This window comes from Triturus cristatus, chromosome 4_1, assembly GCF_964204655.1.
Source record: "Triturus cristatus chromosome 4_1, aTriCri1.1, whole genome shotgun sequence".
NCBI lineage: Eukaryota > Metazoa > Chordata > Amphibia > Caudata > Salamandridae > Triturus > Triturus cristatus.
In genome coordinates, this window is record NC_140585.1 from 408,988,387 (window position 1) to 409,007,806 (window position 19,420).

The 19,420-nt window shown below is 44.6% G+C and overlaps 1 protein-coding gene across 3 annotated transcripts in view; it reads right to left on the reverse strand.

Moving 5' to 3' along the window:
- Positions 1–19,420, reverse strand: part of PTPRB (protein tyrosine phosphatase receptor type B) — a 461,363-nt gene that overhangs the window by 232,818 nt on the left and 209,125 nt on the right. For all 3 annotated transcript variants that reach the window (XR_014981270.1, XM_085652523.1, XM_085652524.1), the window contains 3 exons: positions 11,731–12,009; positions 9,797–10,054; positions 5,977–6,240 (listed from right to left, as the gene is read on the reverse strand). Coding sequence is in view for 2 of the 3 variants with exons in the window: in XM_085652523.1 (XP_085508649.1) it covers positions 5,977–6,240; positions 9,797–10,054; positions 11,731–12,009 (801 nt within the window). In the remaining variant the exon portion in view is untranslated. The remainder of the gene's footprint in view (positions 1–5,976; positions 6,241–9,796; positions 10,055–11,730; positions 12,010–19,420) is intronic.

Here is a 19,420-nt window from a genome sequence, read left to right on the forward strand (position 1 = left end):
AGGGGGCGTCCAAGAGAAATCCTAAGGAGAAAGATAAAAAACATTCTGATTTGGAACAGACTGTTTCCAAGTACAAGTCTTCTGATTCCGAACAGTCTGGGTCTAGAAACAACAGAAATGGTTTTAAATGTTTTAGGTGTGGGAGTGAGAGTCACTTGCCTAACAGTTCCAATTGTTTTGAAAGATCTGTTATTTGCAATAAATGTGGAAAGAAGGGTCATTACGCATGTGTGTGTCATCGTAGTAGGAATCAGATTGTACATTATATTGAGCAGGAGAAAAAGTTTATGTTCAGTGTAAAAGAAGATGGACTTGTGGATGGTGATAAACTGGATATGCCTGAGTGTGAGGTGTTCATTGGTGGTGAACGATTTTCGGTGTTGGCTGATTCAGGTTCACCTTACACCATGGTGGGTGATGCAAATTGGAACACTGTTTTTGGTCTTGAACTGTCTCCTCCAGACATCCACCCAGTAGGTTATGGTGGTGTAAAAATTGATGTTTTGGGGTTTGTGGTTAAGAAAATTCAGTTCAAGGATAGAGAGACAGTTGGGAAAGTGTATGTGGTGAAAAGGGGAGATAATCTCCTTGGGTGGAGACACTAGAGGGATATGGTGATCACTTTAGATCCCAATTCACCTGAGAAAGTGTTACTTTTGTCCTTTGGTTCATTATCTGATGATGTCTCTTCACAATTTTATAAGGTTTTCAGTGACGGGTTAGGTTTAATCAAAAACTTTGAACATAAAATTGTTCTAAAACAGAACGCTCAACCATTTGTCAGTAAAGTAAGGAAAGTTCCCCACATGTTGATGGAACCATTAGATCAAGAGCTCAAGAGATTGTCAGCTGCTGGTGTTATTGAAGAAACTGAATGCTCTGAGTGGTTGGCCCCCATCGTTTTGGCACCTAAAGATGGGGACAAGGGGATTTGCATGTGTGTAGACTTAAGCGGTCTAAAAAAACATATCTGGGTTGACAGGCAACCTCTGCCAAACATCTCTGAAACTCTTGCTCTGATCAAAGATGCTAAATCTTTTAGCGTGATGGACCTTTCATCTGCCTATCATCAGGTTCAACTCCATCCAGACTCCAGGCATTTGACATCATTTGTGACGCCTCAGGGGGCTTTCAGATTCATTCGCATGCCCTTTGGCCTGGCATCCGCTGCGGCCTGCTTCCAGAGGGTCATGAATACGTTTCTTGAAGGATTGCCCAAGGTACTCATTTTTCAAGATGACATTCTTGTTTATGGGAAGGACCAACAGGAACATGATAAGGAATTGTGGAAAGTTTTACAACGACTTCAAGATGCTGGTCTGGTTATCAAAAAAGAAAAATGTAAATTCCGTGTGTCTTGTGTGAACTACTTAGGACATACCATCTCTGGTGAAGGGATTAGTCCTAAATTAGACCTTGCTGAAAGCATTGTGAAAGCCCCTGTACCTGTCAACAAAGATCAAGTTCGGTCATTCCTAGGGTTGGCGGAATTTTGCTCCAAGTTTGTTCCTAATTTTGCTTGTGTCTCTTCTCCTCTCAGGATGCTTCTCAAAAAGGGAGCTCAATTTTCGTGGTCTGATGATTGCTCCTCTGCTTTTAGCTCCATCAAGAGTGTAATTGGTCGCATACCCATGTTGGGGCATTATGATGCTTGCAAGAAAACCATACTATCCACTGATGCCAGCATGCTCGGCTTGGGGCAGTTTTATTGCAGGTTATGGATGGTGAGTCGAGAATTGTTGCTTTCGCCTCTCGCTTCCTCAGGGATGCAGAAGAGCGCTACTCGGTGATTTAGCGTGAGGCGTTGGTGGTCTTCTGGGCTATTCGCCATTTCAAGTTTTATCTTTGGGGTTTACCTGTGGTTGTCAGGGCTGACCATCGTCCTCTATGCCAAATTTTCACATGCAGAGAAGTTGACAATATTTCTCCCAGAATCAAACGTTGGATGGAGGGGTTGTCTTTGTTTAATTTTGTGGTTGAGTATGTCCCTGGATCGAGAATGCCATTGCAGATTGTCTTTCAAGGTTACCTTTGGATCAATCTGGTGTGGAAGTGGAAAATACTTTTGTGGGATGGGTGCATGAGTCTGCTGTTAATTCTGATGAGGGGTCTTTTACTTCTCGTGGTGACAGTGATTTGGATATGGTCAAGGAGTTTTCTGTTGAAGGTTGGCCAGCAGACAAGGATGTACCTGAATCTTTGAAATGTTTCATCAATGTCAAAAGTTGTGTGTTTTTGATGAGAAGTTGTTGAGGGGTAATCGAGTGATACCTCCTCGTGAGCCTAGGAGTAAGCTTATAAATTTAGCACATTATGGACACTTAGGGAGGAATTTGACAAAAGTTAGGGTTCGTGAGTGGTACTGGTGGCCGACAATGGATCGACAAATTGAGGAAGTTGTCAAAGACTGATGGGAATGTGCCAACAGCGATAAGAGTAAAAAGACTTGTACCGCACAACTCTCGCCTGTGGAGGTTCCCTCTGAGCCCTGGTCCAAGTTGGGTATTGACATTGCTGGACCTTTTGAATTGTTTGCTCATGATGAGCGTTATGTGTTGTTGTTGGTAGATTACACTTCCAAGTGGGTAGTCACCAAATGTGTGCCTGCTGTTAACACTAGAGCTGTTATTGAATGTATTTCGGAGGAGTTCTTCAGAGAGGGTATTCCTAAACACCTCATCACTGATAATGGAGTTCAATTTGTCTCACACGAGATGAACACGTTTCTAAGGGAATTATCTATTACTCATTTCAAGACGGCTTTATACTCGCCGCAAGCCAATGGTCTGGCTGAAAGTTTGAATAAATTGGTCAAATATTGTGCCCAGAGGGCTTTGCAAACCAGGTCTTCCCTTAAGAAAATGCTCAAAGAAACATGGTGGGCTCACCGTAATACTCCAAATTGTTTGACGTCTGTTTCTCCTTTTTCAATTCTGAGAGGCAGGAAACCTCATGACAAGTTGAGTCTTGCTTGGTTAAGGTTGGATGTGAATGATGTGGGAATGGATGACCAGGTTGCTTCTAAACAGAGACTTCACCAAGAAAAATACAAAAGCAGGTTTGACTTAAAGAATTTGTCTCTCTTCAAGCACTGGAATGTTGGGGATTAGGTGTTGATCAGGAATCCTGTTTTTTTTAACAAGGGCTGTTCACAGTTTATGGGGCCCTTTATCATCAAAGAAGTCAGGAAGAATGTTGTTGTTCTGAATTCTGGTGAAGTGTGGCGTATGTCCAGGTTAGTTAAATGGCAACCTGGTTCCAATGCTCATGGACGTGAACGGGGTTTTGTTTCCTCAAGAGGGCCTGAACGTTCTGAGCTGGGTGACAATTCTGGGACTGATGTGTCTAACCAGAGGTTGAGATTTAGACCGTCCTGGCATAAGGACTATGAAATGTTTTAAACATTTACAGTTGCAATAATTTTCTTTCCTTTCTGTACCTTGCAAAATATTTCTTGCTTATTGTATGGGAGGGAGATGTGTTGTGGTTTTGCTTCTCTCTCTTTTCTTTTCCCTTCCATATCCTTGTGCCCTCTTTCTTTACTTACTGTCCCTGTTGTTGGCTGCGTCCCTGCATTCCATGTGTCATTGCTTGACAGCAGAATGCAATGCTCTGTTTTCTGTGGCTACATCCCTGGCAGTTGGAGGTTGGCTGCTGCTTGAGCTGGTGGTCCTTTACTTGCACTTATCAATAAATCTACTTAAAGCTTCCAGTGTGCCCCTTGGACTTCTTTACACATTGCTCCACTGCCACTTACATACATACAAAACATTAATCACAGAATATCATAGTTGTGAAAAGCTGCAATCAGCGACCAGGACTGTAAGGTATAGTCTTGCTTAAATGCAATGCCTCTGGGAATACGTGACTGCATTGGGAAGGAAATGCTCTGACATAAGCTGATGCAATGTGAATAACAAAAATCTTACCCTTGTACTCGCCATAGATGTACAAGAGTGATGAATATATATTCCCTGTGTATGTTTGTAACCACAAATTTTGAGGACTGTAATGTACGTCGTTTTTGAAGAAAAATCAATAAATAAATGTTTTTTTTTTAAAAAGGTATAGTCTTGCTTCCCCAATGATTGCTGCATGCCCAGTGCACAACCACAGCCAAAACGGGAGCAGGCCACTATCATTATTAAAGTAACTGTTAAAGAGCATAATTATCATGAAATATGACTGTAAACATGACGGGAGGTTACTCCTCTCGGCAGTGGCAGCCGGCACGGCTTGCGGGAGGCAGGGCGGGCATGCAGGGGTTAAGGGTGAGTGCAGGCTGTAATGTAAAAAGCAAATTTAAAAATAATAACACTTACCTTGCTGCTGGGTCCCGCGTCTCTGTTCCTGCTCTCCTGCATCCGACTCCAGGAACAGGAAGCAGGCAGCCAGGCTCCCTCCCTTAAGCCAATCACAACACTGCAATGCAGCGCTGTGATTGGTCGGAGCACCGTGACTCGGCGCTCAGCCAGGGGCTGGAAGAGTGGGCATGTTCTCCATGCAGGCTATAATGCAGCCTGCATGGAGAACAGGGAAGTGCTCATGACTGTTTTGGGCGGCCCGAGAAAATCGACCAAACAGTCATTGTGCACTTAGGAGTGGACAAACCACTCCTCCCCTGCTCTGTAGCCCCATCCCGCCCCCTTACACAAAGCTGTTGCAGTAGAGGACAGAATAAAATGATAATAACATTGCTGTATTATCATTTTATTTTTTCCTTTCTTAACTGCTAAAGAATAGTGGGGCGATGCTTCTCCACCTTTCCGGAGGAGCCGCCACTGCCTCTCGGTTGAGGAACTATAATGGTTGTCTAATCAATGCTTTTTCACATTTGTGCATGGTTATCAGGGGAGCCTGACATTGTATCAGTTTTTTTTAAAATGTTTTAATGTAGTATCTAAATGATATTGCTTGTGCTCAAATGTTATGCTACTGTTTTTTGTGTTTTGGATTACTTATGTGTCCATGTTGTATGCCTCCGTCTACAGCAACGTTTCCTAATGCACAGACACATTTGAGTACAGGTGCTCTGCACCAAAAACCCTACATCACCTAGCAATCCAATCATCATGTTGTAATGTACATGCTTACATCATCATATTTATTTTAGAAGACTCTGGCTATGTGCTGTGACCATGTGTGCTGAGAAAGTGGTTTGTTGTTATCCTACTGAATCGTCCCTCTATTAAAGGTGAAGACCCCAAATTACAAAGTGTGGTTTGTTTTTTTCTTGAACACAAATGCCCTTTCTCCATTTCTATGTGGGACACTATGTGAGTATTGTATAGGTCCTGGCTGTGGGGAGGTGCTAAAATATCTATCAAATTTACCAGCAGTCGCTCTGCGTGTGGCGTATCACCCCCAGTAGCAGCCCGCATCTTTCTTGTTTCCATTGTGGGAGATATTCAGCCACAATTTGCCTAGCATTTAACCACTTGATGTTTGGGACTACTTTGGTTTCTACATGCTGGCTGCGGCTATTGTCCAGCCTGTGCCTTCCAAACTTCATCTACTTTTGTTTGGATTGAGTGGTGTCAGCCATTTGTATTTTGAAAGGAGTGGGCATTTAAACTAACATTTGGGCATAAAGTACACAAGAACCTTTGCACCCTGCAAACACATGAAAGACATTTGTTAACATATGTACCATACTCAATTTAATCATGTTATAATAATGATTAGCGCTCTCTGAGGTTCAAATATGAACATGGTGTCATATAACCAAGCTGATACTTCATGTTACGCCCCCAAGCTTCCCTTCGGCTCCAGAGACCTTCAAATCCGAGCACCTTGGTACAGGCTGGCCTAAGAAGTGACCCCGGACTCGGGGATTGGTGCTACAGGGGTACCCACATGCCTTTGTGAATTGAAATGTAAGAGATTGTAAAAGAGTACTACAGGAGTATTACTTTACGTATTCCAAAACGCCTTTGTGAATAGGCCCCAAGGTTTCTCGGCGCTTCTTACACCTACCTGTCCTGCCGGCCACGGTCCTTTCAGCAGATAAGTCCCCGCTGATGGTCTTGACGACAACCAGATAGAGCCGCCCCGGGACCAGGCCGCTAAAAGTGGCCGCGGCAGCCCCCGGCTGCAAGGTCTTGATTTCTTTGACCGAGCTGAGATGAGAAAGGGAGATGTTGTAGAAATCAAAACTGCCGGAGGGTCTCTTCCATGAGACTGTTAATGTGTCCAAACTACCGTCATTAATCACCGTCAGATTCGAGACTTCAGCAGGAGCTAAAATGGGAACGAGAATACCCCGAGTTACCATACAGTCTGCACCAACACGTCAATATTTACATAGCTACACCGTCCGCGCGGGACGTTCCCACAATGCAGCGATGATTAGGCCCAAAACATAGCAACCGACTTTCATTGCTTGGGTTAAAGTCTAATCAGAAAGGAAATCATTGCACAGTCTTCTGCAAATCACACGCATGCTTCTGGCCTGAGAGGAAACCGGGCAGCATAGCCAAGGAAGGAAGTCTGGGAGGCCGCCCTACGATATGCGACATTCCAGCACGACTGGACTCTATGACCCTTACACAGCCCGCTGACTATACACGCAGGCAGCCGTACTCGCGTTAACGTACGGTCCTTTCTACCAGGGACTCGACCTCTGACCTCGAGCTCACGGGTGCCCGTAGCCCCTAGAAGGTGAAAGTCGGGAAGATAGCTCGGCGGGCTACTGTGCCCACTGAAGAGAACCTTGCATTAATTGAAAGCCACAGGGTTTATCCTGGGAGGCTCGCTCGTCATTTCATCCTTCAGGGTCGGTAAAACGATTACCACTGAGCTGGGTAATCACGGCTGCTATCTATGCTTAAAGACTAAACCCAGGGTCAAGTGTGCTTTATAACTGTAGTAATTACTCTTAGTAAAGATGGAGTGATCCCTGAAAAGATTCATACTTGTGACATTTAGGGTTTTCAGTCTTTACAGAGGGTTCATTCACCCACAGCCATCATGCCAGTTTTAAAGTGACAGAAACATCTGTGACCTGTGCTACTGTCTGGCACTTACAATCCCTCACCATGTAATACTCCTTCATAATGCAATATTCTCTTTAGATAGCGCTTAATTTATAATACGCTGCACGTTTACACCATTTTTTGCGAACAATATTCAAATGTTGATGAATCCACGATGAATTTGAATAACGCACATGGTATCTGGAATACTTTAAGGTATTAATACATTCATTAAGCTGTCTGTTATACATTCGTACACAATACATTATTCATGATGTACTCATTAAAAAGACAGTGGCTTATTTACTTGCACACCCAAGAAGATGAATGATGTTAATGGTTGTCATTAGTGCGACTTTTCTCGTGTGCAAAACTGGCAAAACCTTCTTGCTACTGCAGCTCTGATTATAAGTTGCCCGGTACTGGCGGGGCGCAAACTCCTTATGTGAAATTGACATTAAAATGCGATAACACAGCACCAGTACTATCCAATTATAAGTTTAACTAATGGAACAGGGAATAACCGTGTGGGACTGGGTTTAATGGATATAACAGCACACAAATTCCCCAAATGCCACTTTGCAGTCACTATATATGTTTTTGTTTACGTATTCCATGAGAGTGCATGTATTTTTTAGCTGTCTGCCTCGCGTAGCCCCTCTTCTGCACTCCTTTTGTCATTTCTCTGCCCATGTGCTTCTCTCTGCTCTCCCTCTGTGGTGTGCTCGCCCTCATGGGCTTTTAAGCCTCATGTTGCTTTCTGACCTGTGTGCGTCTGCCCCACAGATAAATGTTGCACTCTCTCTCGCCCATTTGCTTCCCTTGCCAGTGGTTAATTTGTAAAAAAAAAAATACGTACAGTGGCTCTCGTCAGGAGGTCATTGCAGCTTCCACCGCACACTGGCCCTGCTATGTTGCCAATGATACTAACAACACAACTGCCAACCATCACACTCCTACAGTAGTGACAATTCAGACAATTTCAGGCCCCCAAAGCAGTAAGAATGGCTTGGGTGAGTGACAATAGTCATTTTTAATGTATATTGGATCAGTAATTAACTGTTGTTGTGGTCATCTCTAAATAGCCAAACAGTGCCACCTTGTGGCAGAGTGTCACATGTGCCGTGGCGTTGACAATTAAGTGACGGTGCAGAGTCCCGGAAACCACTGGCTCAAATTAAACACTGTCCTCTGCTATGTGTTCCTCTCTTTTTCGTTGCTTTCCTCCTGTGCCATGTGCTGTTTGCCTTCACCCGTGGCTCCCGGGTTGCTTTATCCTTCCCCCAGTGTTGCTTTCCCTGCCCTCCTGTTGCTTCCCCACCCGCACCCTCTGTGATTCAAATGACACTGGGCTGCTTCCCCCCGGCAGCTGGAGCTACTTTTTTCCCCTTTTGCTTACCCATCCAACTCGGAGAGGTAATCAAAAAGAAAAAAAAGTGTTTGCACAACTTTGTAGGCACACACGTTTGCGAATGCCTACAAAATCACTTCCTTTCTCTTTATAGCAATACTGTGCAACACTGGGGATGCTGTACAGCATGGCTGAGTCCATTGGCAAAGACAATAGGTCCCAAAAGCGAGCAGAAACATTTAATGGAAGCATGGGGCCCCAAAAAGTGTGGGATCTTGGGCAAAGTGACCATTGCTCCCTCGCTTGTAACGCTCTATGCAACACAGGGGATTGAAGTCTTTGATTTCTTGGCTTATATTATGGAGAAGTTTTTATTTTTTCTGTACAACAAAAAGGTCCAAATTGGTTTTAAGAGAAATCCTACAATTAGCTTCTTGGATTGACTTCCCTCTTCTCTCTTGCTCACTTTTGATCTGTTCCCAAAGGGAAAGAGTATTGTAGTGTGCAGGGTTTGACCCATTCCCTCATGTTCTTAATGGATATTTCTCAATGTAACAAAAATACCTTACTGCCTGTCTTCTCGATCATCACTTGTATTAGAGTGGAGCGCGTAGGAGTAATTCAGTATAACACAGCCAATGCATTGCAATTGGAAGCCTGCTCTTCCGACTACTGATTCATCAAAAGGTTGGGGGTGTCTGAAGCAACATCACACACTTTGATATGTCACTTCATCCTGGGACTCATTCATGTTTTCAACTTTGTTCCTCCACATGCTCATGTTTGCTGCTTGAAGAGTTAGTGAAAGGTCATGGGGTGTAAACTACGGAAACTGAACATCACTCCTAGAGGTCTGTTTACTTCTTACTCCTGGCGTTGCCTTCGTGACCCTTGAGAGCAGAGGCAGTAGAGGCCTTCTCAGGGGTTTCAAAGACAAGACTGAGGGAGCGACTGTCAACCCTGGCTCCCTCTAATTGATGCTGGGCAGCACCACCCCGACCTACAAGACCCCTGTGATGGACAGGTGGGGCAAGGGGGGGGGGCTGTCAGCGCTTCCTGTGCACAGGCTGGACAGGGCAGTGCAATTCATTCTCCACCGCCGTAAAGCTACATCATGGGAACAGTTCTGGACCACACCACAGCCTTCCGCTTGGACATGGTAGGCCCAATCACACATAGAATGATACCTGTTTTGTTCTTAAAGTTCAAGAGGGTTCATTTTCTCAAAGTTCAAGAGTGTTAATTTAATTTGGAAATGTGGTTCCAAAATGCCTTTTTATTCAAGATCTACCTTGACTCGAAACGTCTGCGGTGATCAGGTAACCCATCTTCGACGAATGCCCGCATGCATGTTCTGTCCCTGCAGGACTATAAATATTAGGATTGAGCCATCAGTGCCCGCACCCCTCCAACCATATGCGTGATTGGGACATTCCGTCAGTCATAGCTCATACTATTGGTGGCTACATACCTGTCCTGGCCAGCTTCGAGGTGCAGTTCTCCAGGTCTGCCGCCTGGGTTATTACTGTGACGTTATACAGGTGACCGGCTTTAAGACCAATGAAGGCGTGGCTGGTGACGTGCTTCTCCACGACAACATCCTCAATGGTACGCTCCTTATCCCGTAACAGGAGCCTGTAGGAGTCCACATTCCCAGGGCCTGGAACCCAGGACACATTCAACCTGTCGGTTTGCCTGGAAGCCTGCATAGTTACCACTGCTGAGGGAACTGTTGCCACAAAAAATAACAAATAAACACTCATTAAGTGCGCACCCAATAGATTTTATCCTCTGAGAACTATCAATGCTATGTCAGAAATATCGTTTACAAAACTATCGTCTCATTGTTTGTAGACTTTGTGTAATAAAACCCAAAGCAGCCATAGTTCAGTAAACGATATTTAAGACGCAATATCTACGTCAGCAATATTCTGACTACAGTATTCTGGCACCATACTTAAACCGTGAAATTATACTACAGCTGCAGCTGATAAAACTACAAAAATTGAATTAGTAATGCTAAATGTGACTTAAAATGCCTACACCAATGAGAATCATTTAACATTTATTCCCAATACGTATTTAAGCTAAAATAATTTGCTTGATTGTATGCGGATAGTAAAAACAGCGAGTAGCACAGATTAGCCATGGCGTGGGACGAAGCAGTCAGTAACAAATTGAGTGACCACATATTTGACACTAAAACGCACTGAATTAATCAAGCATTCATCCTATGGCTGTGAAACTCAATTAGGCACCGCCACTGGGCTTTGTATGTATTGTGTGTGCTCAGCAAGTCTGGGAGCTCTGGGTGACCCTGAGGCACAATACCCCGTATGATAGTGATGTGCACAGTTATAGCACAAACGCCCCTTTTCAGCTTGTTACATCTTTCTGAAAGCAAAAGGCGCCCACCGTGTGGTGACGTAACAGTTTGTGCGCCTAATATGATATCTGATTGGGTCACTCACCTTTGTCCTAAGATCGCCTGGCACGGGCCGATGTTACAGGATGGGGGGTGTGGCCGTGCTTCTGTCCTGATGTACGCATTGGCACTCTTGCGTTGAGGCCAGAGGTAGTCTGGAATGAGGTCTCTTAGGAAGGGTGTGAATGTGAATGTAGACATGGCCCCCACGGACAGTCTATTGCCTGCTCCCTGCGGCTGCAATCAGACTCGGAACCACTCAGTGTGAGGCACTGAGCGCCCTTCAAAGGTATAACTGAGGCATCTCTGTATAAAGACACAGGTCTTGGAAACAGGCTCCATGTCTGTCATCCAGTCTGTCCTTAATAAGATAAGGTTTGGGGCCTGGAAGAGGAAGGGCGCCTTTAACATGAAGCCGAAAGCGCTCTAGGGAGGCTGAGCGGAGGTGGTGGTGCACATTGTGTGAGGCTGGCGCTGTACAGGCCCTGACTGACGCTCAAGAGAGGAGAGTGTGCCAGGGGTACGTAGACACCTGTACTTTAAATAATAAGGCACCTTCAAACTGACCGATGGAAGAGCAGTGCAACGTGAACTGCGCCCACCACATTCAAGAGTCTGACACTCTTCTATTTCTATGGCTCTGACACTCTTCTATGTCTATGGCTCTGACACTCTTCTATTTCTATGGCTGAGCCTCTTGAATCAATGTGCTTGGTTTGTTAATTTAGGCTACAATATTTTTGAACTAACTTTCTTTAATCATGTTAAGCTAGTTTTACTTTACTTTCCATGCCACAATTCCTAAAATCCCAACGAGTGGATATTTAAATATACAATGAAAAACAGTGATATAAGGACCAGCCATACATGTAAATAGTGTAATTCTGCTTTCCAAGACAGCACCAGCAAGCAACGCTCAGGTGAGTGCCCAACACACATCAAGCTAAACCCATAAAAGCAATTGGCGGGGGATGTACTACCTGTTGAGCCAGTGATGAGAACAGCAGGGGTGCTTTTATTGCCTGCAAGTACAGCCAGGGTGAGGTTATATTTGGTTCCAGGAGTAAGACCAGAAAATGTGGCTTCCTTTATTAACACAGTCCCTGGAATTCGACGGGTCTGGATGTTTTCTTTGTTGGAATCCAACAGTTGCAGCTCATACCACGTGACCTTTCCCCGGGAGGTGGTCCACCAAACCTGCAAGCTGGTGGACGTGCTTCTGTCCCGCATAAATTCAAACTTAGCTGGCGGTAGGGGATCTGGAATGAAAGGACAACACATTAGCAATTGTTGGTAGAGAGGTGAGTTTCAGAATCCCTTCCATATTTGACCAAAAGTGCAAACTTCTCTTTGCTGACCATGTTTGAGTACATTCCTGTTGATAAGATCTCCATGCCCCTTCACCCTGCCCCTACCCAGTAGCACATCCTAATGAAAATACAGGAAAGCTTCACACGGCTCTCTGCAGAAGCCCAGGAAGTTCACAGCACAGCAGAGAAGCCTTCTGCAAAGAGCAGGTTGAAAGACATGTTATGATTGCGCTGCATAAGAAATTGCCTGAGAGCCCTTAAAAAAACATACCCTGCAACCTTGAAATATTATGGTACATTTTGTTTGCAAGACGTCTGACATTCTCAACAGCTTAATCAGTGGATATGCACTAATGAAAATAAACTATAGGAATGCCACAATCCAAGCTAACTGTCGTCACCGCCCAATGCCAGCCTGGGAAGTGGGCATTGTGCCATTTGTCCTACTTTCTGTCTGCTGCAACGCCAGCAACCATGTTAAGATTTCAGCAGAAATGATAGCAAGTAACGCACCCCTGCTAAGAACAGGGCATATCAAGTCACAGATACAAAACTTTAAAAATGTACCCCTACTTTTTTATTGGTCATGGGCCTTGGAGAACCTGCTTTTGGAGTGATCGAGAGTTGACTTGTAAACTAACAGGCTTCTCGACAGAATATAACGGAGGTCACGACCACCCTCAGACTCAGTTTGATCTCTCAGCCACCCTTCACACTGTTGATCACACTCACCCTCAGACTCAGGTTGATCTGTCAGTCACCCTTCACACTGTTGATCACACTCACCCTCAGACTCAGGTTGATCTGTCAGCCACCCTTCACACTGTTGATCACACCCACCCTCAGACTCAGGTTGATCTGTCAGCCACCCTTCACACTGTTGATCACGCCCACCCTCAGACTCAGGTTGATCTGTCAGCCACCCTTCACACTATTGATCACACTCACCCTCAGACTCAGTTTGATCTATCAGCCACCCTTCACACTGTTGATCACGCCCACCCTCAGACTCAGGTTGATCTGTCAGCCACCCTTCACACTGTTGATCACACTCACCCTCAGACTCAGGTTGATCTCTCAGCCACCCTTCACACTGTTGATCACACTCACCTTCAGACTCAGGTTGATCTGTCAGCCACCCTTCACACTGTTGATCACACTCACCCTCAGACTCAGGTTGATCTCTCAGCCACCCTTCACACTGTTGATCACACTCACCTTCAGACTCAGGTTGAGCTGTCAGCCACCCTTCACACTGTTGATCACGCCCACCCTCAGACTCATGTTGATCTGTCAGCCACCCTTCACACTGTTGATCACATCATGCGCTTTATACCATGCCTAAGTGGATCTCCCTCAAGTGGCACACTGATAATACTCCATAGTCGGGGTCCTCCTTTATTGTCCCCTCCTCTTCCTCAGGGGCATTCGGCTACTCCCACTATCCTGTACACTTTTTTCCCCTTTCTTACAGATTCACTCCATACTTGCAGTCGTTTACCTCTACGTGGACATCAAACATGGGCATTCAAGGGTAGCAAATGCTTTGATAACCCTGGTACTGCCCTTGCTACACCTGGTCATAGGGGTCATGATGGCAGAGATAGGAGAAAAAGTAGACAGATGGCTAAGAGCCTTGACGTTTCCTCTCCTTGCTCCTTCCTTGGTCCCTCAGTAGCAGACTTTAGGTGGTTAATGTCTATAGGCTAGAACAAATGCATAACTCTTTGAAGTTGTCATGGGGTCTAAATGCACCTGATGTCACTTCCACCAGCCCGGTAATAGGGTAAATCGACATCCATGGCTCTCTACCTTTCGTTACCGTATGACCAAGTACTGCAAAGACAGTGACAGGCAACAGTCTCTCCTCCAGAGTGCCCCAAGCCATTCTATCTCTCATTTCTTACTCTCCGGACCTCACTGTCTCATCACTCTATGAATTCAACCACAGGGCCCAATACATTAGTTAAGCACCACACTTCATCAATATTAGCACCAGACCCACGGATACCTCATTTAATCCTGCCTTGATGAGGTATTGGCTTCAACTCAAATCACCTTGAAGTAACTATTTTTAACAAATTGTCTGCAAGTGTTAGTCTTTTACGATCGTAAAGCGTGTTATATGCGATATGTCTTTGCTATTCTTACATTTTAGCATGATTGATTGATAGATAAAATATGGCTCCGAATCATTTCTCCTAAATAAAACTGCCAAAAATAATATTTATGTTGGCTTTAAATGACTGTTTAAGAATGAGAGAGTCATTGGATGAAGTGGCCTACTGTCCATTCCGTCTCTGAGGCATGGTAAGCCAAACTAAGAAGTCAAACTTAGTGTGTTTTTGAGGCACCAGATTGTAAATATTACGCTATTAATTGGTGTAAAAATGTGCACTCTCTCCAGGGTCAAGACAGATTTTTGCATTCTGTTGCTGAATCCGTTTTTGTTGGCCATAGGACTTTACTTCTGCTAACAAGTGGAAAAGTGCTTATGCTCCCCCTTTTAAACCTACAAAAATTGGGATATGCCCAATTAGCACATTTAATTTACCTATAAGTCCCTAGTATATGGTACTACACCCAGGGCCTGTAAATTAAATGCTACATTCCTGTTATTAAAAGAGCAAGAATGGGTGGCCGATCCTTCCGCTACCTTGCGGCTAATGAATGGAACATGCTCCCCGTGGATCTTCGACTGGAACAGTCTGAAACCACTTTCCGCAAGAAATTGAAGACTTGGTTGTTTAGTAGAGAGTAGGGTTTCTTTTCCATATTCTCCTTTTCTGTCCGACAATGCTCCTGAGCACGGTCCTTTTTTCCGCAGCGCGGGGACATACTAGTTAGTATAACCAAGCGCTTCATAAACCTCTTTATTATTATTATTACTAATGGGGTGCAGCACTCATTGTGTCACACACTAAAGTAGTACTGTAAAACGGGTCTCCAAGCACGCTAATGCAGCCTGGGTGTGCAGGTTTAAGCTCCCAGTTTGACCTAGCAAAAAAAACCTATTGCCATGCCTAAACCTTCCTTTTTATTGCTTATAAGTTACCACTAAGGTAGGCCTTAAATGCCCATAGGCCAGGGTGCAAAGTATTTTTACAGTACAGCATTGTGGAGAAGTGTGGCTCACTGGTTAGAGTAGGCAGACCTGGAAGCAGAGGTCAGCCCGGGACGAGGGTTCAATTCCCGGCTCGGCTGGGTCTTGAGTCCATAAATTGTCCATGGACTTGATAATTCTCGCTCCAGTGCATACTCGATTCATGGGTTCACACTCTGCGACTCTGGGCAATAGCTTGCTTAATCTCCACAATGGCCCCTCGCGGCGGGATGCCTGGCTTTCACCTTGTGGATACCCTGCTGGGTTATCTCACAGGGGAATACCAGGACGGGTTCCCTAAGCAAGCGCTTAGAGACCGGTTGGTGATTTGTGCTATATAAATATCTGTACATTTACATTTACATGTATATTTAAAGTTTTACATTCCCTTGCAGTAAAAAACCTCCAAAGTCATTTTTCACTGTTGCAAGTCTGGCTCTCCCTTAGGAAAAAATTGAGATACACTATAACAAGTTATAGTGCTTAAATTCAGATTGGGAGCAGCTACAAAAATGGCCCATGCGAATTACACTTTTAGAGAGCTGTAAATTTTCCTGCCTTAAACCAAAAGGCTTTTTTTGTCACCTGATCCCTGATGACTCCCCTGTGGTGAGATGTGTATTGCTCCCAAACAGTGGACAAAGGGCCCTGAGAGTGGGGAGGGGACTCCACCCATGACAGGATGGCCGGGGTGGCTGTGCTCAGCCCCTTCCTGAGATTCAAAGGATGCCTAGCTTGGCAGAGGAAGTTCACAGTCAGGCTTCCCTCACCTTTGTCTATCTCGTAAGACTGGCCCCTAACCCAGTTGGGGCAGAGCAACTGACCACAACTGGTTTAAAGGGTGGACAAAGAATTGCGTTCCACTCAGAGTCTGGCACTGGGTATAAAAGTGGACCCCACAGACCTCTCTCCAGAACACTCCTGGACCTGTGGAGAATCAGGACTGCCCTGCGTTCTGAAGATCCGGAAGGAAAACTGGGCCTGCTTGCCTTGAACTCAGGATGTCCCAGAAATTACTTCAACGGTCAGTCGGCTGACCTCCTCTTCGAGCTACAGGGAGACAACAAGCTTTCAGGGGCCTCTCTCCCTGCAACCGCCGAGCTGACCAGTTCCAACTCCCCTTCCCTGGACCCCGTTGCTGGCCTCTGTTGGTGTGTGCCCTTCCCCCCCCCCTAGGCTGAAGTACTGAAGGCAGGGTAAAACAAACCTGGGAAGCCTCATACATTCAATCCTTTACATCTTGAAGAACAATTCTGGGCATTGAATAGCTGGCTTTCTCTGCTTCTGACTACTGACATACGTACGAGTCCTTCAGACTCTTTCAAATTGACAAACCAATTTGCTGAAATATTCTATATCAATGATGTGCATGGCCTGCTCTGATGCTAAAAACGTTTCAATGTGATCCTACAGATACTCCCACCACTACAGTCTTTATTTTTTGCTGTTTCAGAGAGTGTGAGCTCGGCCAGAAGATATTGGAGCGCTTTACATGAGCACCAGTTACACTACACATGAAGAACTTGCGCAAGAGTGGAAAACACAATACCGTGCTTGCCTACCCCTCAATTTGCTTCTGGTTCTCTTTTGGTCCTACGTCGGTTTCAACAGCAGCATGAACTGTAAAATGCAGTTGCTAAAATCTACATGCCAGAGAGTCGCATGATAGAACAGTGTCATAGCAGGGGCAGTCAGTGGGTTCGTTTTACCGTTCAGCAGCTGGCTTTATGCCTACTTATGTGGCCATTCTGCTATCAGATTATGGTATCAGGAACTGATTGAATTTAGGTCGGCGGGACAGCTTTCAAGGGACAGAGGATGGTCCCAATGGCTCCATTAGGCCAACAGAACAATCTTATAGCCAAATGAAGAAAATATCGTTTTAAATTCAGGGTTGAGTGCCATTCAATATTTATGGTCACATGCGAATTTTTTTAGCAGTAGCCTTCTAGGAAAAAACATAGAATATTTAAATAATTATCATATAGATTTCACCTGCGTACGCTTATTGTTAAGTACGATTTCAGCAATGCTCATCACCACTATTTTTAGTGCACAATGCAAAGGATGTGTGTTTTAAACTGCTGAAAGTGATATGCGAGGGTGTGTATCAGAATAGAACTTAAATAGAATTGTACAGGGCCAGCTGCCAAAAGGTGTGTGACTTTTATAATAATAAAAACACCTCTCTGTTGAGAAATCTAAGAAGCTCGTGTTTAAACGTAGAAAAGACCGATTCTTAGGTTTGGTCAAATCTATTCTGGCATCGAAACCGATCTTGCAATGGCAAGCCATAGAAAATTTGCACATTTTTTATTTTGCTTCCAATTTGCTGAAAGATCATTCTTTTAGCTTTCATAGCAGGGGCTTTCAAAGTATGCCTAAGGAGGCTGGATCCATAGCAGGGTTTCCAGATATGCATATAACATATATTTACATACAATAAATCGTAAATTGAACACCTTTACGTAGTCAGAAGCCACCTTGAATATCTGATGACCTCGATCAATGTTAAACAGCCTCTGATTAAAGTCACTGGTTTCTCAGAAAAGAAGATGGTCACATGTTTTTCGCTCATAATACAACCTTGGTGACCACCAATAGACCCTCGATAACTGCACAGTGTGGAGTTTTGATAAGACAAAATCTAATGGAATTTGCACCCGGGATTACAATTTACCTTTTAACAGTAATGGTCTAATGAAACATAAATCTATATTTGACACTGGCAGATATCGTATGTGCATAATGAATGACATGCTCTGCAGTCACAGATACAGAATATTCATGTGAAATTAGAACTCAGATATAAATGTATTCAAAGGACCAAAATCCATAGGAGTGGCAACAAATATTTAACCTTCACTCAAAAAAGACACACAGTGAGAAATTAGACATGGTAGCATAAAAATAAAGATAACTGTGCAAAACATGTTTAAGCTGTTTTTTTCTGAGTATTGTGACTTCACTCACAGAATGACCCCCTTTTGAAGAAAACATTATCCCAGAAACCTTTGTGCAAGACTATAGGAAATATGGTTACTGGTTGAGGGGGGTGAAACCCTACTCAAGCAGCAACCTCAATTCTTGTCAGGGTGAAGCACAAGCAAATCCTTAATTAACATGTGCTCAACCCTCTGGTAGCTTGGCACACATCAGTCAGGCTTACCTTAGAGCATTTATGCAGAAATTCAAAGTAGTAATAATGTGAAAATGCAACACAAGAAAAATCCCACACCGATTTAGAAAAATAGAGTACAATTTAATAAATTATCTGAGACCAAAACGTGTAAAATTCAAACAGTAGAACCAGAGATTTTGCAATTATAAAAATGCAAGTGAAAATAATGCCTAAAAGCATAAAGCACCAACTGTAGTTATCTAGTCGCGCTGGACTGGGACAAAACCACAAGTTCAGGCTGTCTGCAATGGAACGTAGGCTGGATGTAGGGACCAAGTTAGGCCAGCTGAACAAAGTACCTTAAATCATGGTTTGCGGAACGTTGCGAAATCCTGCATCATAGATGCGAGGCTGCAATGTGGAGTCCTGTGTTGAGCGGCTTGTGATGTAGAGTCCTGCTTTGAGGGGCTTGCCATGTGAAATCCTATGCCGAGGATGCATCATGTAGCAAAGGTTCTGAAGAAGCTGTGGGGTTGTGAAGCAAAGTCCTGTTTCATCGTGGAGGATGCCATCGACTAGGGGCCTGCGATGTGAAGGGCTGCGTCAAGGATGCATCGCCCAGCAACATTCCAAGGGAGCTACATTGCGAGATCCTGCATCGAGGATACATTGCAGTGCAGCAGTTCTGAAGGGGTGGTGAGGAGATGTGTTGCGCTCTGTTGGTTCTTCTCAAAGGACCGCAGCTGGGCTGGCAGAGCACCTTCAGACCCACTTCCAAAAGTCCAAGACTGTGGTGGCATCAGTTAGAGGGCAAGTCACACAGCAGGTAGGGTCCAGGTGTTGGGTTCAAGGTGGTTGGAGCCTTTTCTGTCTGTGTTTGTGACTGATCAGGAGGCTAGCCAACTATCCCTTGGAGTCAAACTGGTGATCCTGGGTTCAAGATGCAGGTCGAGTCTTCTCTCAGACAGCAGGGCAGCAGTGTAGCAGTCTTTCTCGCGGAGCAGTATAGCAGTCCTTCTGAGTCTTCCAAAGGTCCAGCGGTGTAGTGAAGAGTTGGGCCTGAGGCACCATTATTTGTACCTGGTGCCCACTGTGAACTAGGAGTAGGATCTTGAGGTTTCCATCCCCAAAGGTGT